The 18,958-nt window shown below is 47.0% G+C and overlaps 1 protein-coding gene across 4 annotated transcripts in view; it reads left to right on the top strand.

The window, feature by feature from the left end:
- hdac4 (histone deacetylase 4) overlaps positions 1 to 18,958 on the top strand; it is an 89,821-nt gene that overhangs the window by 64,045 nt on the left and 6,818 nt on the right. For all 4 annotated transcript variants that reach the window (XM_068572292.1, XM_068572291.1, XM_068572290.1 and 1 more), the window contains 8 exons: positions 101 to 147; positions 2,672 to 2,779; positions 4,564 to 4,619; positions 4,822 to 4,909; positions 5,478 to 5,597; positions 5,694 to 5,791; positions 12,004 to 12,122; positions 12,849 to 12,982. In XM_068572292.1, the coding sequence (XP_068428393.1) occupies positions 101 to 147; positions 2,672 to 2,779; positions 4,564 to 4,619; positions 4,822 to 4,909; positions 5,478 to 5,597; positions 5,694 to 5,791; positions 12,004 to 12,122; positions 12,849 to 12,982 (770 nt within the window). The remainder of the gene's footprint in view (positions 1 to 100; positions 148 to 2,671; positions 2,780 to 4,563; positions 4,620 to 4,821; positions 4,910 to 5,477; positions 5,598 to 5,693; positions 5,792 to 12,003; positions 12,123 to 12,848; positions 12,983 to 18,958) is intronic.

Genomic DNA, 18,958 nt, shown 5'->3' with positions numbered 1-18,958 from the left:
AAAGTCTCGTCACCAGGTCGCTCTGTCTTTTCTCCATTTCCTCGTCTCGGTTTCTAATTCCAAATGTGTGTGTGTGTGTGTGTGTGTGTTTCTGCCTCAGGTTCAGTGAGCCCCATGTTCGTGAGGTTACCATGCGGCGGCATCGGGGTAAGTCACTTATTCATCTGACAAATATTCACCCCGTAATGAAGTATCGGCAATTTGTGCGCCTGCTGTATAACTAGGAAATTCCAAGTCACGCTTATTCAGTGGAAAATTGTCGTAATCGACCGTTCGGTGTTTTTACAACGCCGCGCTAATCTCATCAATACCAAACCTACAGCGCCGCATCTGACCGTAATGAAACAAACAAGTTTCAGCATCATCAAACAGCAGAGTAATAACTGTTCCCCTTCGCCCACTCTCTCTGCCCCCTGCCTCCATAATAGCCCCATTTGTTCTTGTTCCACCAAACACACACACACACACACACACACACACACACACACGCAAACGCCCCTCAAGGACCAGAGGCAACAAAAGCTGTTGCTTGCCTTTCTGCAGTGTTTGTAATTATAACCAGATGTTCTCAGCATACAAGCTGTGTGTGTGTGTGTGTGTGTGTGTGTGTGTGTGTGTGTGTGTGTGTGTGTGTGTGTGTCTTGGTATGGGGGTGTATGCTTTTGTTTGTGTGCGTAGCGGTGCGTTTGGGGATGTTTGTGTGCGAAGGCAATGATTTAGATGGCTGCTCAGAGTTGAAAGTGCTGTCTTTTGAAATGGATATGTCCGAGCAGCCCCGCACCTGTGTGAGTCTTAGTGCGTGTGTGTGTGTGTGTGTGTTTGTGTTGCTGTCGACTTCTTCCCAATGTCGAGGATCTCCAAAGGCCAATCCACCCACTGCTCCATAATGCCTTTCACAGAACAATCCTGCATCTCCAAATCTTTTGCATATCATCATTATTCCTTCCCTCAGGGGTCACTGCTGCTGCGGTGGGAACAAGAAGAGCCCGAGCTGCGCGCTACTTCGCTCTTTACAACGGCAAATGGGGCTAAATTGTTGTCTTCCTGTCATGCACACACATACGAGTCACACACACACAAGGCACACACACATTTACAGAGGAAAGGGGCTAAAATTAGGCTGTCAGCATGTGGGGAACCATCATTCAGTCATACCAGCACACTCCCGCTCTTTTCTACCTCTGACACACACACACACGTACACACACACAAACGCCCATCTTCCTTTTCACTTTTCTCCCTGCGTCCCACTCCCGGCTTGAGGCGAAACACTAATATCAACACAGCAGATCGTACCCCAGCCCGTCTCCACATGCTGCTTCAGAGCAGCATCTGTTTGTGCTCATTAACCTGAGTTGTGTATCGCGCTTCAGTTTCACGTTCACTCGCTCGCGGGGCTCGTCAGTCGCCCGCTCGACTCAACCACCGACTTGATTAGTGTCTTCCACTCACGCCGGTTTCTCTCTCTCTCTCTTCATGTCCCCATTTTTTGGGGTTTTTCGTCGATGGCCAACGCACCACAGTTTTTATTCCACGGTCTTTCTTGGCACGGCTTTAAAAAAAAAAAAAAGGGCCTTTTTTTCCCGTCCTTCTGTAGATGTTATTACGGGGTTTCTCCTCCAGCCTCGATCGAGCCCGTCGCTGGAAACAAGAAGGAAAATAAAGTGGGCCGCCCGCCCCGAAAAAGGCTGTCGAGTCGCTTAACGCACGGACTTGTTGAGCGGCCGCCGGGTCCGACCGGGGCGACGGTACCGGCCGTCGGCCGTGGACGAAGTCCGACATGGCGGGTTAAAGTTAACCCGCGTACAGAGTCGGAGAGCTCCACATCGGACGCTCCGCACACGTGTGTGCAGTTGAAACACATCGACACGCAGACCTTCCTTTCTTTCCTTTCCTTCCTTCCCTTCCTTTCCTTCTGCTTGCTTCTTCTCTGTGTTTGTCATCTGCCTGCATTATGCCTGATGGAGGGTGTGTGTATATCATCCTGTGCACCGCCCTGCGTACAATCAGTCCTATACACTATTGTGGTCCATTTGGTGTGTGTCTGTGTGTACTGTTGTGTGTTTTGCGCTGAGCGTGCCTCAGCATTAATCAGGCTTGACCGCTGAATGGTGGCCCCGATGTCTAAACTTACTCAAACACAGAAATACTCATAAAATGTGTAAATAATTGCCGAACGGCTCAACTTTTCTTGGCTCTCCTTCATCTCCAGTTTGTTTTGAAGCCGGACTTCAAATGTGCCGTCGTATTTAAAATGTTTAATCCAGGACTTCATATCTGAAGCTCTTCGCAGATTGTATTTATTGATTTTACTTACAAATTGATCCGTCGACTTTGGCGGAATAACTTAATTTTTTTAGCTTTCATGTATAGATAAACGTCTTAAAACACAGTACTCAGAGTGATCTATAAAATATGTTCAGAGCGTACGATGAAGCTCTTAAATATGTGTTACTGCTTCTTCTCTCTTGGTTTCGGTCCATGTCCGTGAAAACCTTCCAGCTGTCCTTAAACTGCCTCTCAAAGACTGACTTTGAAGTGAGATGACATAAGCTAAACGACTTCAAATGTCCTCACAGTTTAGCAGTCGCTGTCATCTCATGTCCAACGTTAACAATGTGATATAAACAACACACGTTTGCATGTGTATCTGTGTTTGTTTTTTTTGCAGGTGGACAACGACACCATTTGGAACGAGGTCCATTCGTCCGGTGCGGCTCGTCTGGCCGTCGGCTCGGTGGTGGAGCTGGTCTTCAAAGTGGCGTCGGGAGAACTGAAGGTCAGTTCGGATGTTTAGGGACTGAAGGCGTTTTAATAACCGCAACAATCAGACGAAGCCAAGACAGCACAAAGCTCAGATGATGATAAATCCATGACTAGCACTGGGAAGGGATTACTCATTCACGCCTCCAAACACCTCAACGTCTTGCCAGAACCCCTCCACCCCCAAAGTCTCGTTAGCACCTCCCAGACAGATATCCCCTCCCCCGTCATGCTCTGCCCACCAGCCAGCCTTCCTGTGTCTGTGGCGATGGCTGCTCACTGTTTGAACCCAGCGGGGAGGCCCGGGCACGGCAAATGCCAGCAGTCCCCCACTAACAGGCCTGTTTTATTGGCATTGCACCACAGCCACCTGCAGAGCAGCCGTCGCACTCGGCGTTAGCTTAGCACCAGCATGCCACAGACTAATGACATTCCTCCGAGAGACAGTACAGCGCGCCTTGTTTTGGACTGTACGTGCTTGCGTTCAGTACTTTTTCTAGTTATGTGCAGGGTTACTGTCTGAACTAAAGGTCCACAATGTCTAGAGATTGTATTTTTGGTCATGTTAAAGCTAATTTCCAGAAGGAAAAACACAACATTTAACCAAAACGGTCTCACTCCAGACTTGTCAAATACAGACAGTTCGTTCTCAGCTAACTCCAATGTGAAAACACACACACACACGCGGCGTTATTAGACTCAACAAACGTAGCAGCAAGAGCGAAATAGTCCACACGCGGCGGGGCGGGTCAAACAAACTCAGGACTTTTCCTCCAGGAGACGGCCGCGAAACTAAAAAGCAGACGCTGACATTTTGTCCGGTCAGTCGTCGGTGGCGTTCGTCACGCCATGTACGTACCATGTGGAAACAGACACGGCGTGTACGTACCATGTGGAAACAGACACGCCGTGTACGTACCATGTGGAAACAGACACGGCGCGGGGAACCTCGAGCGGCGGCGTTTGAAGCGCAGCGCCGAGCTTCAGCGTTCAACGTGCTGTGAGTGAGAATGTGTTGTAATAATACGGGGTCGGAGATCACGTGTATTGACTTGCCCTCAGCTTAACCTGATCTTAACACACACACATGCACATGTGGACACGCACACAAACACATTCACACACACATGTGCGTATAAACACACACACACACACACAGATGGTCTTCTGATGATCGTCCACATGCTAATCTCCACAGAATAACGACACCACACACTCACACACTGCTCTCTCGTCCTCCTCCCTTGTCTATTTAAATCCTCTGTTATATTTCCTTTTTCATAGACACAGCCCACCTTCTCCTTGTCCCTCACACACCTACGTGCTGCATTATTCACCCCGCTTTAAATGAGTGTCTTCCGAACCAGCTGAGGCCGTCGTCTCTGCAGAAAACCCCCGGCCGGCTGCTAATCCACGGCAGCTGACTCAACATCATTAGTCGGGCTCGCCTCGCTCTACATCAGCGAGAGCATCTATCTAATGTCCCCGCATAGCGGCGGCAGCCCCCGACACCAGTCGCTGGGAGTCCCGCAGGGTCCTGCCTTAACAAAGCTTCCCTTAACTGACCCGATGGAAGCATCTGTTTCCTGCCTGGGAGAAAGTGTTTCAAATCTGGACTTTAAGCGTTGCTGGCATTTCTTTAAATTTAAATTTTGAAGGATTATGTGTTTGTGATGTGATTTTCTGACCTCTCAGAGCGTACAGGTGTCATTAGATGAGAGTGAGCAGGTTCAGGGTCAGACAAAAATCGGGGATTAAATGATTAAATGTGTGTATAACTTTTGTTTCCCCCTCTGACAGAATGGTTTTGCAGTCGTCCGACCACCTGGACACCACGCTGAGGAGAGCACGCCGATGTAAGTTAATGCAAAATCTGACCAAGAGAAAGACAAACTCCAGCTACAGTTATTTTATTTGCTGCATGCTCGCTCACTTCCCTTGAGCAGCTCGGCTCAGCTCCATGTTGTAAACGTCAAAGCTTTTGCTTGTGTTTGTAGTTTGTCGCGGCTGTATTTCAGTAATGTGTTGCTCACTGATTTCCTAATTGTTCACTTTCAGGGGCTTCTGTTACTTCAACTCAGTCGCCATCGCGGCCAAGCTGCTGCAGCAGAGACTCAACGTCAGTAAAGTCCTCATCGTGGATTGGGTGAGTTCCTTATGCAAAAATGTACATTATTTACTTTTTCAGAAGGTGGTTAAATAAATAAACCACATTGAAAAAGTTTAAAGCTACAACTGCATTGTTTATACAGCGCATGCAAGAATGCACTGTAATGTTATTTAGGTCAGACGCTGTCTGTTTTTAAATAAATAAAGAGAAGAGCCAAAGTATTTCCTCTCCGAAGGAAGGACAGAAGCCTCGGCCGTGTCTCAGAGCGCTGCTGCTCGGTGCCGTCCTTTGCAGGTCGCGGCCGTTCCCCAAAAGCCTTTGAAGGGCCTTTTCATTTCCTGTCCGCCTGTCACGGGCCGACTCTTAACTCAATGTCATGCCGCTGCATTTTTAGGATCAGCATATTAAGGCATTCTCGGCATGCAGACGATGAGGTCATTCAATTGATGTCGTCTTGCTGGTCGAAAGGGAATATCTTTTTGAAGTTTTTTATTGAATCCCCATCCCCCTTTTTTTGATGTCGCAGCAGGTGGTGACAGCCTCTCTTATGTCTAATGACACATTCACGAGATTTCTTTTCTCCCCCTGTACTCGATGTTTCCAGGATGTTCACCACGGCAATGGCACCCAGCAGGCCTTCTACACAGACCCCAGCGTCCTCTACCTGTCGCTGCATCGCTACGATGACGGGAACTTCTTCCCCGGCAGTGGAGCGCCCGACGAGGTGGGAGGAGGAGGAGGAGCGCCCGACGAGAGCGTCTGTCGGCCGCTGCTGTCGCACGAAGTAACCCGGCGGTGTTTCCCGTGTGTGTCGTTGCAGGTGGGCAGTGGAGCGGGCGAGGGCTTCAATGTGAACATGGCCTTCACTGGAGGACTGGACCCTCCCATGAGCGATGCAGAGTACCTGGCTGCATTCAGGTAAGACGCTGACGTCACCCGCTGCTCTCAGAGACGCATTGGCGACCGAGAGGCTGATTTTCGCGGCGCTATCTGCCCTGGAAGTGACTTGGGGAGGGAAAGCAAGCATATAGTTTGACAAATGATCTATGGAGGGGTGTTGAGTTGGTAGGGAGTTCCTCTGAATGCCTGCACTGAGCTATTTATAGCCTTGCACACACACACACACACATGCAGATCATAGACACACCACAACCGTGCACTCACCGCCGACACAGATTCTTTGAAGATGCTGGCGACCGCGTCGTCCATCTGGCCACAAACGCATCAAACCCGACAGGCCGCTGTCTTCTCACAGCGTTCGGCACGCAAGCCCCCGGAAGCACACCTCGACCCGCTAATGCGGCCCAGACCGCTGAGTGCGCTCACTCTCCCGCTCCTCACTTTTTTAGTGTCTCTTCTCCCTTCATCCTCCCTTCATTCTACCCATGTGTGCCGAATGCACCGATGACAACCCCCGAATAATAATCGTATATCACTCTGCCGATATTATTTATAATCCATCGCTGAAGCCAGCGCACTGTGCTTCACACAGGAGTTCGGAGACTATTTCCTCCATCTATTGACACACAAAGCAGATAAAATATACATAAGTAAATGTGTACGAATTAAAATGAAGATGTTCCTTTTTAAATTTAAAGGATTGGTAAATTACATTGTAAATTACAGCACTAAAACACACTCAGATTTGCTGATTTGCCTCAGAAAAAAACTGTTTACAGTTCGCGATTGACTTTCCCAGGATGCGTAGTGATATAAATACTTATTTAAGTCATTCAGTGCACATTTAAGTTGACCAATAACGCCGCGCTTCGGTTTCACCAACACTCTCTAAACATGAATCTGTAACCACTTAAAATGTAAAACAGTAGTTTTGTTATGCATGTGTTGCATCCATATACACGTCGAGATGCTTGTACTGCGTTTGTTTATTCAGTTCATGTAAATGTAGGTTAGTGAAATGAAAAGTTCTGGAAAAGATCCAAAGGGAAAGAGAGCGTATGTTGTGGGTGTGTTGTCCCTTCAGGCCCCGAAGCCCCCGAGGCTACAGCAGGTTTGCACAATTCATCGGCCCCACAGGACTGCAGCAAACCTGTCTCACAGCTCATAGATCAACCACACACACAATGAAACATGGCTACAGATACTGGATGTGCACATGTTGCACACAAGCGCATGAGTGCAAAAGGCCGTGATTTAAACTCCCGTGAATATGCACCAAAACACAGACTCAAATGCTCACACGTGGAGCTTTCACATGGATGTGCGTCTCTTTCTCTCGTGCCATCTGCATGTATGTGTGTGTTGTTGTGGTCCTCGGGCGGGGGTAAGTGTGGGGCGTGGGGGGGGATGCGTGCCTCGCAGCCGGCACCTTCCCATTCTTCCGCCGGCCTGTGCCACGTTGCATTTGCAGGGGATCGAGTCTGAGCCTCCAGAAAAGCACAGAGAAAAAAGATAAGAAAATTGGCCCTAATGAAAACCAGAAGCACCATCTCTCTCCCTCTCTCTCTCTCTCCCTCTTTCCCCTCCTCATCCTCCTCCTTTCACTCCCTCTTCCACCATGAACTTGAGAAAGACGAGAGAGGAGGAGAATTAAACTTAATTCAAACCAGCTTTCCGCAGCGCCAGATGACAGGGCTTTGAAGTGGAAGTGTGCGTGTGTGAGTTTTTTGCACTCTTAGTCTCCCGCTCTCCTCTACTTTCTTTTTTTTTTTTTTATGAACGGAGGAGGAAAGCCTTGAAAGTCTGCAGTTTAACCCTTTGTTGACAGGTGTGACGAACGGTACTCCCTCTAAAGGACAGAGTATATTGTGTTCACCTGGCCTGGCCAACCATATATATATATATATATATATATATATATATATATATATATATATATATATATATATATATATATATATATATATATATCTTTATTTAAAAGGCACCACGTACAGTTAAAACATAAATGTATTACCATTTGATGGACAGTACCAGATTTTAGCTATCGCTAATTTGCATCTGCAGTCCCTTAACAGACGGACAAACATAAAACAAGAACAAATAGTACAGGATGAAATACACTATAAAACAATATATGGGGGAAGAGGGCACAATACAAGCAATAATACAACATATTAATAATAAGTAATAAAAACCGTTAAAAGTTAGTAATACAAAAAATTTAAAGAAAATAAAATAAAATATTAAAAGTAAGTGATACCAACCCTAATAATGATAAATGCTCAAATCCCTGGGAATTAGCTGTTAATGGTTAATGGTCTTTTAGTAAATACTGCAAGATTGTCAGGATTAAAAACATGTTCTCCTACTTTTGCAGAACAAAACCTTGACACTGTTTTTATTGGAGTGAGAATATATGTGTGTTTAGAACATTAGATGATTAGTTTATTCTGCTGCAAGTGAACAAAACAAACTTGAGTTGATACTTGATGCTTAAGTTTGTTTAGATGTCTAATCTCCAGCTTGTGGTCCACCACCAAAACCACACCGCAGCCCTTTGCCCTCAATGTTAGAACCCTGGAGTACTTTGGACCAGAAGGGATAATCAAAATGTGGAAAAAGGATAAATTAGGTACTGGAGGAATTACACAAAGACGAGTAGTCTCTGGAGAGGAAGTTTTCCTTGGCTCAGAGTACGTCCACCACTCTGCGTTAAGACCTACTGCTTTATTAACCTGTTGCATTCGCAATTACGTTGGAGTGACGATTGCCAAAAAGACGAAAACAACTAAACAAAAAGTTTCCCCAACATTCTCACCCAAGAAATTCCTCTCACAGTAAGATCTGGCTGTGGGAGCGGTTGAGATCGCAACCTGTTCACACAGGATGCCAACGCTGCTCGCAGCTCACTTGTAAACTCTAATTAACAGAAAAAGGCTTTTTCATCTCCACATACATAGTCTCTGATTCACGCATAATTAGTCTTCCCTAAAACCACTTGTTTCCCTTCATGCCGGTCTGCTAATTGATTCCTGCGGGTTTGTATTTCCTTACATGTCAGGATATTATTCCAGAGCGGTGTGGCGGCTGGAACTGATGACACCAACAGTTTTCATCGTGACCGAAAAACTGTCTTTTTTTGTCCGCGTTCAAGGTTGGAGGAGGGAACTTCAGCGCTTCAAGTATCCTTGGCGGTCAAGGTTTCCCCCTGCGCCGCGTGTCAGCCGGCGCGCCTGTGGCCGACTCCTTTTAATGTGGGGTCTTTTTTACGGCCCGAATGTTAATGGGCCCGAGCTCCGTGTGCGTATGGAAGTTTGTAAGCAGGCGGCCGAACGTGGAACGTGTGCGATAAAACCGGAGCTGAAAAATATTTGCTTCCCCGAGCAGAGTGGTCGTTCAATTCACATAAAAGTCTGATTCAGACTTTATGAACTGGTGGACCAACGGATGGTGTTACCCATTTTAGATCCTTTTGCACCTGCAGTAATCCTACAAAACAACTTATTCATGTCCTCACTCGCTCAGTCCAATCCGTGTCTCCTCCCCGGCCTTGTTCTATTTCATTTTCTTGCTCTTTATATTTTTAACTCACTCCCTGTCCTATTGCTTCAGCTTCTTTACATGACATTTCCCGCAAACACACAGTGACGCACGCACTCAGTGTATCCTTTCTGTCTGCGACTACCAATGAGCTTTGAATACTCCCCCCCTCGCCTCTCCCTCGGACAGCTGTGTGTATACGTATGGGTGTTGTGTTGTGGTGGTGGTGGTGGTGGAGAGAGGGGGGGGGGGGGACTGGTGTGCGCAGTTTCGGGTTATAATTTGGTGGTGAACAAGAGCTGGGAAAGCCGGCGGCCTCCGGAGAGTTCAGGGCACGCTGCTCCGCCACAGCCGGCAGACTAGCACCGTGTTCCTGAGGTCAGCAAAGTACAGAGGACCCAGGACGGAGCCCTGTGGTACTCCGTCACTCAGAGACCTCACCAAAACGCTGCGTGCCCGAATATCCCAGACCACCAGAAAATTCTTGTGCAAATCTAAGAGAACCACTTGTTTTGCCATCTGTGGAGTCTCTAAGTATTTATGAGCTGAGTCCTAAATTGAGTCTGGATGTTAAACTTCTGTACTACACAAAGTTGATGAAGCCTCTCCGGTGCCAACACCACCAGTCACTATGACCCTTTACACAAGGGGGAGGCGTAGCAAAGAAACAACACGACTGTGACTCAGTGGTTAGAATACCCGACTTTCAAACAGAGGATCGGTGGTTTGATCCCCAGCTCTGCTAAGCCACGCCATTGTGTCCTTGAGCAAGACACTTAATCCCTAATTGCTCCCCGTTGTATCGAGCAAAAATGGAAGTCGCTTGGGATTAAAGCCTCAGCTAAATGTAATAATGTAATGTAACAGTCAAAATACTCGGCTGGGAATGTTTTGCATCAACTGTCCTCAGCGGCAGCGATGCAAATTTGCAACAGTTGCGGCAATTTTACATCAGGGGTACAGATGCACAATAGCCTCTTGGCTAACTCTGGCACATTTACCAGAAATGTTTTTTTGTATTAATGTGCACTGACCCGTTATTAAATAAACAATTTTTGAAACTTTTAAGCAATAAAAGGATCAAATAGACGTGTGCAGCCAGAGGGCCAAAAACAGGGATTGACCGTAGTAAATAGTTGCATAGCCTAAGTTACTGTCAGCCACTTTAATGAGTTGCCGCTGATGAATTCAAACTCGCCGATGTGATCTAATATAATCCTTCTGTGAGAAAAAGAGGAAAAAAAACACCCACATTTCTTTCTGACAGGGTCACCATGCAAACCGGACTGGCTTTTCACGTGCAGTGAATCATTACACTGTACCCCACTGTTGATTGGATTTATGTGCATGACTCATTGCACTCCCTCCCTACCAGCTGTGTGCAAGAGGAAGGTTGCACAGCCCTCATTGACCACACCCATTCAGCGTTAGAATCACCCATGATAATTAAAACACATACATGATACGCACACATGCAATTATATCTGCCCTTACGTTTACCCTTTTTACTTGTGGATGATCGAGTGCGCTGCTACCTCCAAATGTCCAAACTTCCAAGAAGTGTACGCCGTAATTTCCTCGGCTATATATACATACAAGTTTCTATACATGTACATGCAAACTCATTAGGCGGGTGTTTGCTTCGAAAACCATGAGAGGGAGGAACAGCCATAAAATAACTGATTTACAGCAGCTGATTTACAGCGACAGCGACATGGAGCATCTGCGCTGGTTGCAGCAAACACCGATTATCATCACAGGGACAGTAGGCGCTCTAAAGGCGTGTCTCCATGTGCACGTGTGAATGGTCTTTCTTAAATTACAGTAGTCCTCCTGCAGCCACCATGATGTATTCAGCTCGTCTGCAGTGAGACGATCATTCCTCTGACATCACCATTTTCTGACTATTTGGCAGAAAAGAGGAATGTAGTAAAATATGTTTTATGGTATGTAGGCTTTATCAGAAATATGCTCGAAACAGGGAGCCTGGATATCTGTTTACTTGTCTGGTTGTAGCCCTCATTCATGATCTCCATCAGTCAGCCCATTAAATACATGTCAGTGTTGCAGCTGCAAGAATATCTGTTGAGGAAATGCTGCATTACTTTTTGATCGACCCCATGACAGAAAGATGTGACTCAACAGAGTACGCTGGTAGGCCGACTGCACCTCACCAAGTGTGTGTTTTTATCCAAATTGTATACTTTTTCTTTTTACTTTGAGTACATACTGCAGCTGCCCTTAAAGTACTTCATGTTGCCTGTTACATGCATTCAATGTGGACAAACTACTCCATCATAACATTGCACCTTGAACTTCCACCTCATTGCTCATGTGTCCCATGATTGTGGGTCCGAATAACCAGAAAAGCATGCTGGCTTGCATATTGCAAGCGTGACAGAGTACAATAGGACACGCTGGTATTTTAGACGTACTACATTTGGACACACTGTTGGGACATGCTGAATCTTTTTCTGGCAAACTAAATCGTGAATCTCTGCTTTCTGGCCTTCTCGCTGGAGGGCCGCCAGCGAAAAAAATACCCAAATGCATGCATGTCCTTTCAAACAAAGTGTTCTATATATATACACAGTGAAGCCACAATTATTGGATAGAGATAGGATTCTTGTCTTGTACGGCCTCCACCGTAAATACATTATTTTTGTTGATTTTGTTTTGTTCTCCAGGACGGTGGTCATGCCCATTGCCAACGAGTTCGCCCCAGACGTGGTTCTGGTATCTTCGGGCTTTGATGCGGTGGACGGACACGCCCCGCCTCTGGGAGGATACAAGCTGACAGCCAAATGTAAGCGCTGACCGCAGCGACCCTGCTAATCATTCTTTTTTGTCTAACCCAAAGATAAAACTTCTCCGAAGAACTTTTAAACATGCTAACTCATACCCTCCACAGTCTCACTCTCACCCCTGACCGTACAATGCGGCGCAATACAGAAGGAAAGACGCACAAACACACGACCCCGTGTTTATTTTGTGCCTCCGAATTGCGTATTCTGAGCGGGACCTTGGCGTGCCAGCAGAGAGATTTTGTAAAACCTTCCCGCGGATCTCCAATAAGACCAGGGGTCTTGGTTGCTGAGGGGTTGATATGGGTGGTTAGAGAGGATTGCAGGAAGAGGGGGGATATGGGGAGAAGAAAGTATGGCTGGATGCATATATTAAAACTCCTCTCATTCTCAGAGCAAAAGATCAAAGACTGTGACCGAGCCTAAACGCAAAGCCGCACTTATTAAAATTAAACCTGGCTCATATTATGGCTTGTTTTTTGGCCCCTCAGTAAATCCACAGTGCACTTTCTTTCCCTCTTCCTCTGATGCAGTCACCCCCCTTTTCTCATCCTCACTCAAACCCCCACTTTTCTATATTTTTCTTTCTTTGATCAATATCCAGAAAGGAAGTTAGAGCTTGAACAGCGCCGCTCCCTCCACCCGTCTCATTCTTCTTCTCCCTCTCTTCTCCCTCTCTTCTCCCTCTCTTCTTCTTCTTCTTCTGCTGTCATTTCCTCCGCGTCCAGGCTTTGGCTACCTGACCAGGCAGCTGATGGGTCTGGCAGGCGGCCGGTTGGTGCTTGCCCTGGAGGGAGGTCACGACCTCACGGCCATATGCGACGCCTCCGAAGCCTGCGTCTCCGCTCTGCTCGGCAATGAGGTAAGACGAGAGCCGAGAGACGGAGGGATGAATGACTCACGGGGCACTAAGACTGGACAAATACATCTGGAATAGTGGAATAAATCTATGGCTGGTGTGAGATTAAATAGGCACTGAGAGTCATGTACACACACCACAACCTTTAGAAAGTGTGACCTGTGCGTTTATATGAATACCAGCAATATGGACTACAAGGTGAACATGTTGACATCTGTTCTAATCATTAAATGCAATGATTACGTTTGTATGTTTAATTGCGTGAACATCGTTCCTGGCTCCATCTCGTGGGTGTTTTGATCTGCGTTTGTTGGAGCTAGTTATCTATAATCACTGTATTAACTATGGGGCAGCAGCAAAACAACTTTCTTACAGGTGTCAAAGTCGTCGTTTCTTGCTGCTGCCCCCGTCCACATCGGTACTTTGCTTTGCTCTGTTTCTCCAAACTGGATGCGTACCTCACACAAACCCACAACAAAACACACAAACTATCCCTTTAAACTAGAACATTTCACCTCTTGCCTTTAGTATTTGCATCCTCCCAAACATTGAGATTTTGTGTACCCCGTCTGGGCGACTCACCGGATTGCAAAAGCATATTTTGTCCTGAGCGAACACACGTGCAGCGCGATGATTCGATGGCCGTGTTGCATCGATGTATAGAGTTAAAAATACCGGGCGAGCTTGCATGTGGAGGAGCCTCTGACAACAGTACTCATTCATCTGGGCCACAACCATCTTCTCTCCGTCTTCCTCTCTCTCTCTCTACCGCTCAAAGAGGAAGTCGACGCCACACACACACACACACACACACACACACACACACACACACACACACACACACACACACACACACACACACACACACACACACGTCAGAGGGAGAGGATTTCCAGGCAGAAGGCTAATTGAGTGGGTAGGTTGGGCCGAGGAACTGAACAAACATCGGTCCTCTGTGATTCATGGCGCACAACAGAATAGCAACTCGCCCACTCTCCTCTTCCAGCTAATGGAGAGGCTGGAGTGCTTTTTTGGACAGCTCAGTCTCATCCCCCCGCCCCAATCTATGTGTCCAAGATATCTTTTATTTTGAAATGACTACTGAATGTACAGAAAGGAGATTGTAGAGTTTTTGTTTGCACACCTACAGCACTTGTCCAACACTAATCTGTTGCTGTTTTTTTCACAATCCATTTAATCCCAGACTACTAATGAACCAAATCCACACATTTGCATGGAGGCCTGCAGCCGAGAGGAGAGTGCGATGGCTGCTTGATGCCTTGATTTTTGGGCACTTGAACGTTGCAGAGTTATTTATCTTGAGAGTGAAGCACATTCACTCCTTAAATGAAGTAAAAAGAGCAAATGCTGTTCTGCTTGGATAATTAATCTTAACAACCTTATTCATGAAGTTATATTCATCAACACCAAGAATGTCAAAGTGAGAAATCACTACACAAACAATGCATATGCAGACAGACAAGTGTTGTTGTTGCAGAAGCAGCCACAGTGGCTCCTGGTCCTGCTGAAGCCATTAACAGTTACACTAATGCACAACGCTTCACACGAGGTACACACAGAACCTTACAGAGAATAAAAGGTTAGTTGCTGTGGATCATCAATTTCTTGGGAAAATTAAAGATGGTCGCTCTTGCCGTTGTCTTTGTTTTTAACTTTGGACGTAGAGGAAATGAGACACTGATTCAGAAGTAAGACAACTGGACAAAAACAATGCATGTCCGCCTTGATTTAAAAACAATGAAGCCTGCATGTAATGTAAGGTTTGGGTATGTACTTCCTTGTGAAGCTCTGCATCTGCCTTGGTGGAGGTGGTATCTGTGCATTCCTCGGCCTCTCGTTCCAGCAGACAGCTCCAGCTGTAAATGAGTTCTTGGAATCGTAAAGAAAACCCAGCACGGCCCTGTTCCATGTGGATGTTGGAGTGAGAGCAAAACAAATAGAACAATAACATAAGAACACGTCAATAAAGAAAACTCTTGTCACTGTGACCAGCCAGCGCACTGACAGTGCAGACAGGTTCAACATGCGGGATCTTATACTGGTGAAGTTAAAGCAGTGCGCAATACCAGGCAATGCTGTTAACCCTTGAATGTTGAAATCTGCAGACGAAAGGCGTAATCTAATAACGTGTGTTTACCTGCTCTGTGCCCAAAGTCAGAGAGCAACGCTACCATTACAGCTGGTAAGGATTCAGGAATTCAAGGACACTTCAGCAGGGCGGATGCTCTTAGCTGTCACGGAGGTTTGTGCTTCCAGTTTGAAGGACGCTCTCGTTACTCACAGCACCGCCCTGCTGCAAAAATAATGAATCGGATCGGGGGGAAGGGAGTGTGGGGGGGGGTGGGGGGTTCGCTTCTTGGGTTTCAGCCTGCAGAGCGCCGGCCTCTGCAGGGGTTTGGAGGAGGTCACTGGATGGATGCCACGGGGAACTGGGAATAGTGAAAATAGGCAGGAGGCAGGGAGCGTCAATTGAATCAGCCCTGCAGGACGCCCCTCTCACCCTCTCACCCTCTCACCCCCCCCTCGCTGGTACACATCTAAAAGTGGTTACCCTCACACCTCTTCCAGCGGGGTCAGCCTGGGCCTCGGGATCAGATAATAAAGGGAAATGGAGTAATCATTTGAAGTAGGAAAGGATGAAGCTATTGTTATAAAGCAGCTGCACAGAGAACGGCAACCATGCAGGTCTTCAGAGTCTGCAGGATTATGAATTCTACAATCATACATGTTTAGAAAACTGGACTGTATTGCTTTCCGATCATCATTTTTAAACTTAACAGAAGCCTTACAGTGAGAGATGTGCAGCGCGCCCCGCCAGCAGAAGACGTCTCTGATAGATTGAGGAGCAAAGCAAAGGTAGACGTTGTTGACTTGAAGGGAAGAAATGGAGTTCTCGTGACTCGCACCGGTCGGCTTTTTGGCAGCGAGTGATGTCAGCTGTTTGAACAAAGGCAGATCATTCGGCTGTGCGGAGCTTTGATAACTGATAGCAAAGAGGGGAAAAAAAGAGAGGCTAAAATGTCCCAGATCCGATCAAAATGGCAGGAAGCAAGTGTTTTTATCATAATCTCAGCGAAGGTCTCTGTAATGAACTTGGAATGTAGCTGGAAAACGTCAGAGAGGGATTGAGCTGGAGGGAGATAAAAGGCCGGGACGTTTCTCTCTTTTTTTTCTTCTCTGTTCTTTTTTTTATTTGCTGACAATGTCCGGCAATGGCCTCAGATGACGAATGCAATCAGGATAAGAAACAGAAGACTTGAAAATAAATGAAACATAAGGTCCATGTCGCCTCACCAACAGGTTGACCAACAAGCCAAATCCGGCCAACATTCGAATGTGTCCACCGAGGGGGTTATTTCTAGAGGATGTGTGCACGTGTGTGCACGTGTGTGTCTGTGTGCGTGCGTTGGCCGACTGTGAATGGAGCGAATGAGTCGGCTCAGACGGGGGACCACAGCTGGATCGGCTGGTCAGCTGGGCTTTTATTCATAAAGATTCAAAACTGCCCGAGGGGTTTGTGTTGTATGGAGCCCAGGACGTCACCATCACTGTAGCATACACTGCAGCTTAAACCGTGGATTGTGGGTTGAATTATTCTGTATATATAGCAGTATATATACCAGTAAGGCTTGCTGTTTGTTTGTTTGTTATAAATGAAATCCTGTAAATGAAATCTATGATTATATAATTAATGCTTTTGTGTAGAGGTAGATTTTGCAGCCTTTACACTGGCGCCAAAACATCCTAAAGGTGTTCCTCATACCCTCTTCACCTCCTGTGTACTTCCAGTGTTTTACTGCTTGCGAGTGTGAGGGATATATATGCACTTTTACTGGCAGGTTAAGACAAGCTTTGCCATAATGAGCATTAGGTTTCCTTTGAAAGCAGCTCAAATTAGCTGGGAAAGAGAGGGATGGAAATTGCTGAATGGACTTTACGGGCTCTTTAACTCACCCCCACCACTGTAGTGCGTAATCGTGAAGTCTTTTTAGTTAAATAGCTCATGAATGATGCATTGGCAACTCCACCAGTCAACTCTGAACTCGGGACTAATTGATGATTGCTCGCAAACAGATGTTGGCCCGGTTCAGAGCACGGTTGTTAGCAATTATTTGATAAACAACAGGCTAATATGCTAATTGCTACCAGCTGTCAATGAGGTTACTCGGCGTGTTTACACTCCAGTTACAGTAAGACGCTCGAGTTCACCTGCAGCCCTCTAGGGCCCGAGTGCTCACCAGCAGCCCCCCGACTACGAGGCAAACGTACACCTCTTTTCCCAGAAGGTCACCGGCTTTGCACAATACCCATCATTACCATGTCCAGTTAGCATAACATAATCAACCAGCGCTAGCGACTGCCAGCGTATGCACATGGATGCAACAGTAAACAATGGGTGCCTTGTGCACTTTTCTTGAGCTGAACAAGTGGATTTCCTCCTCTCTCCCCCACTGTTTGGGTTAAAGCCTCACTTCTGGAATGTTTTTACCGGGGCACATTCCTCTCTCTTGGCTCATGGCGCTCCCTGTTGGCCCTCGTCTGGTGCGTTTGGACGGCCGTGTCACGCAGAGAAATAGACTTCCTCTGAAATAAATCAGCACAATGGCAGCAAACTATCCTTAAAGGGCATTGCTCGCTCTCTCTCTCTCTCTCTCCTTCTCTCTCTCTCTCTCTGATGGTATGAAGTTGCCGAGGTCCAGGCACAGCCAGGAGCCACGAACTCAAATAAACAGAAATGTCGCCATGGATGATGTGGCAGACAAATGTGTGCTTGTGTATAGTGCACATGCGAGTCTGTGTGTTTGCCATACCTGTCAGGTGGGGGCCCCTGGAGCACCCTGACAAGAGCCATTAAAGTTTATAAGCGTGAGGCCCAGCTGTCAATCAAGCTGACGGCCCCGACCCCCCCACAACCCTGCTCGATAGTGAACCCCACGAAACCCCAGAGAACCCCTGACCTCCGACGGGGAGCTGGGGCTGGCGAGGCTTATGGTGAAAAGCTGGTGGCTGTTTGAGTCCCCATAGTGGCTGGGATCTTTTTAAGAAGGGATGGGAGTGATAACTAAGTACTGCTGCGTGTCCCCTCAGCCACGATCAAAGTAATCCTGACGGCCTGAACCTTCCAAGCTCTCTGCAAGTCGATTTCCACAGCGGACAACTCTGAGCAGCTCCCACGTGTCGCTCTTCGAAAAATAAATAGTGTGAACTTGCTTCACAACCAGCAGGAAAACTGTAGATTACCACCAATCCATTGAGAAACTAATGAATCAGGAGTGTGCGCTTTTCCAGCGTTTGCTTCCTCTGTGTCTTCTGGCAACTTTTTGCTGGACCTTGACTTTGAGCATGTCAATATGTAATAATACGCATCTGCAGTCCCTGGAAAGATTGATGGCGCTTTGCCAGAAGCCTCTGTAATGTAGTCAGCCTGAACACAGCAGGAGACTAGAAAGTGGCTCTGGTTGTAATCAGAGTTGAAATGGACAGCTTCTCTCGGCTGCTCCTCTCTGAAATTTGCATTTTCGTCTTCTTCCAAACATGTGATTCTATTTCTATAGAGAGTCCAGTTCGCTCGATGAGGTCATAGGAGGGGGCGGGGCTTACTGAAGGCTCAATTAAGCCCACTCCTCTGACATTTTTGTCAGTTGATTTGGATGAGAGTGTCAGCCAAAGAGCAAATAACCCAATGTAAATACGTGTGTGTCACAGTGCACACGCACCTCTGCCCAGTCCTCTATGCATTATGCAGCCTGTCGTGCCACAGCAGGATTAAAGTATCCCTCTCCCCGGCCCGCCTCCGCCCCCGCTGACCCCTCCCACTCACTATTTGTTTTAATTAAAAGAAAACTTCCAGCCTTGGCCAAGCGAGACGCACCGACGATGGCTTTTTTTTCTTCTTCTTTTCTCTCTCTCTGGCGCTCTACTCCCACATCTCTGGCCAAGCTTTTCCCTCCATGTCTC

The sequence above is a fragment of the Clinocottus analis genome, unplaced genomic scaffold (assembly GCF_023055335.1).
Source record: "Clinocottus analis isolate CAN_PGR_092001 unplaced genomic scaffold, fCliAna1.0.p SCAF_12, whole genome shotgun sequence".
NCBI classification, from domain to species: domain Eukaryota; kingdom Metazoa; phylum Chordata; class Actinopteri; order Perciformes; family Cottidae; genus Clinocottus; species Clinocottus analis.
Note: the sequence above shows the minus strand (reverse complement) of the source record. Positions and strands in the feature narration are given on the sequence as shown.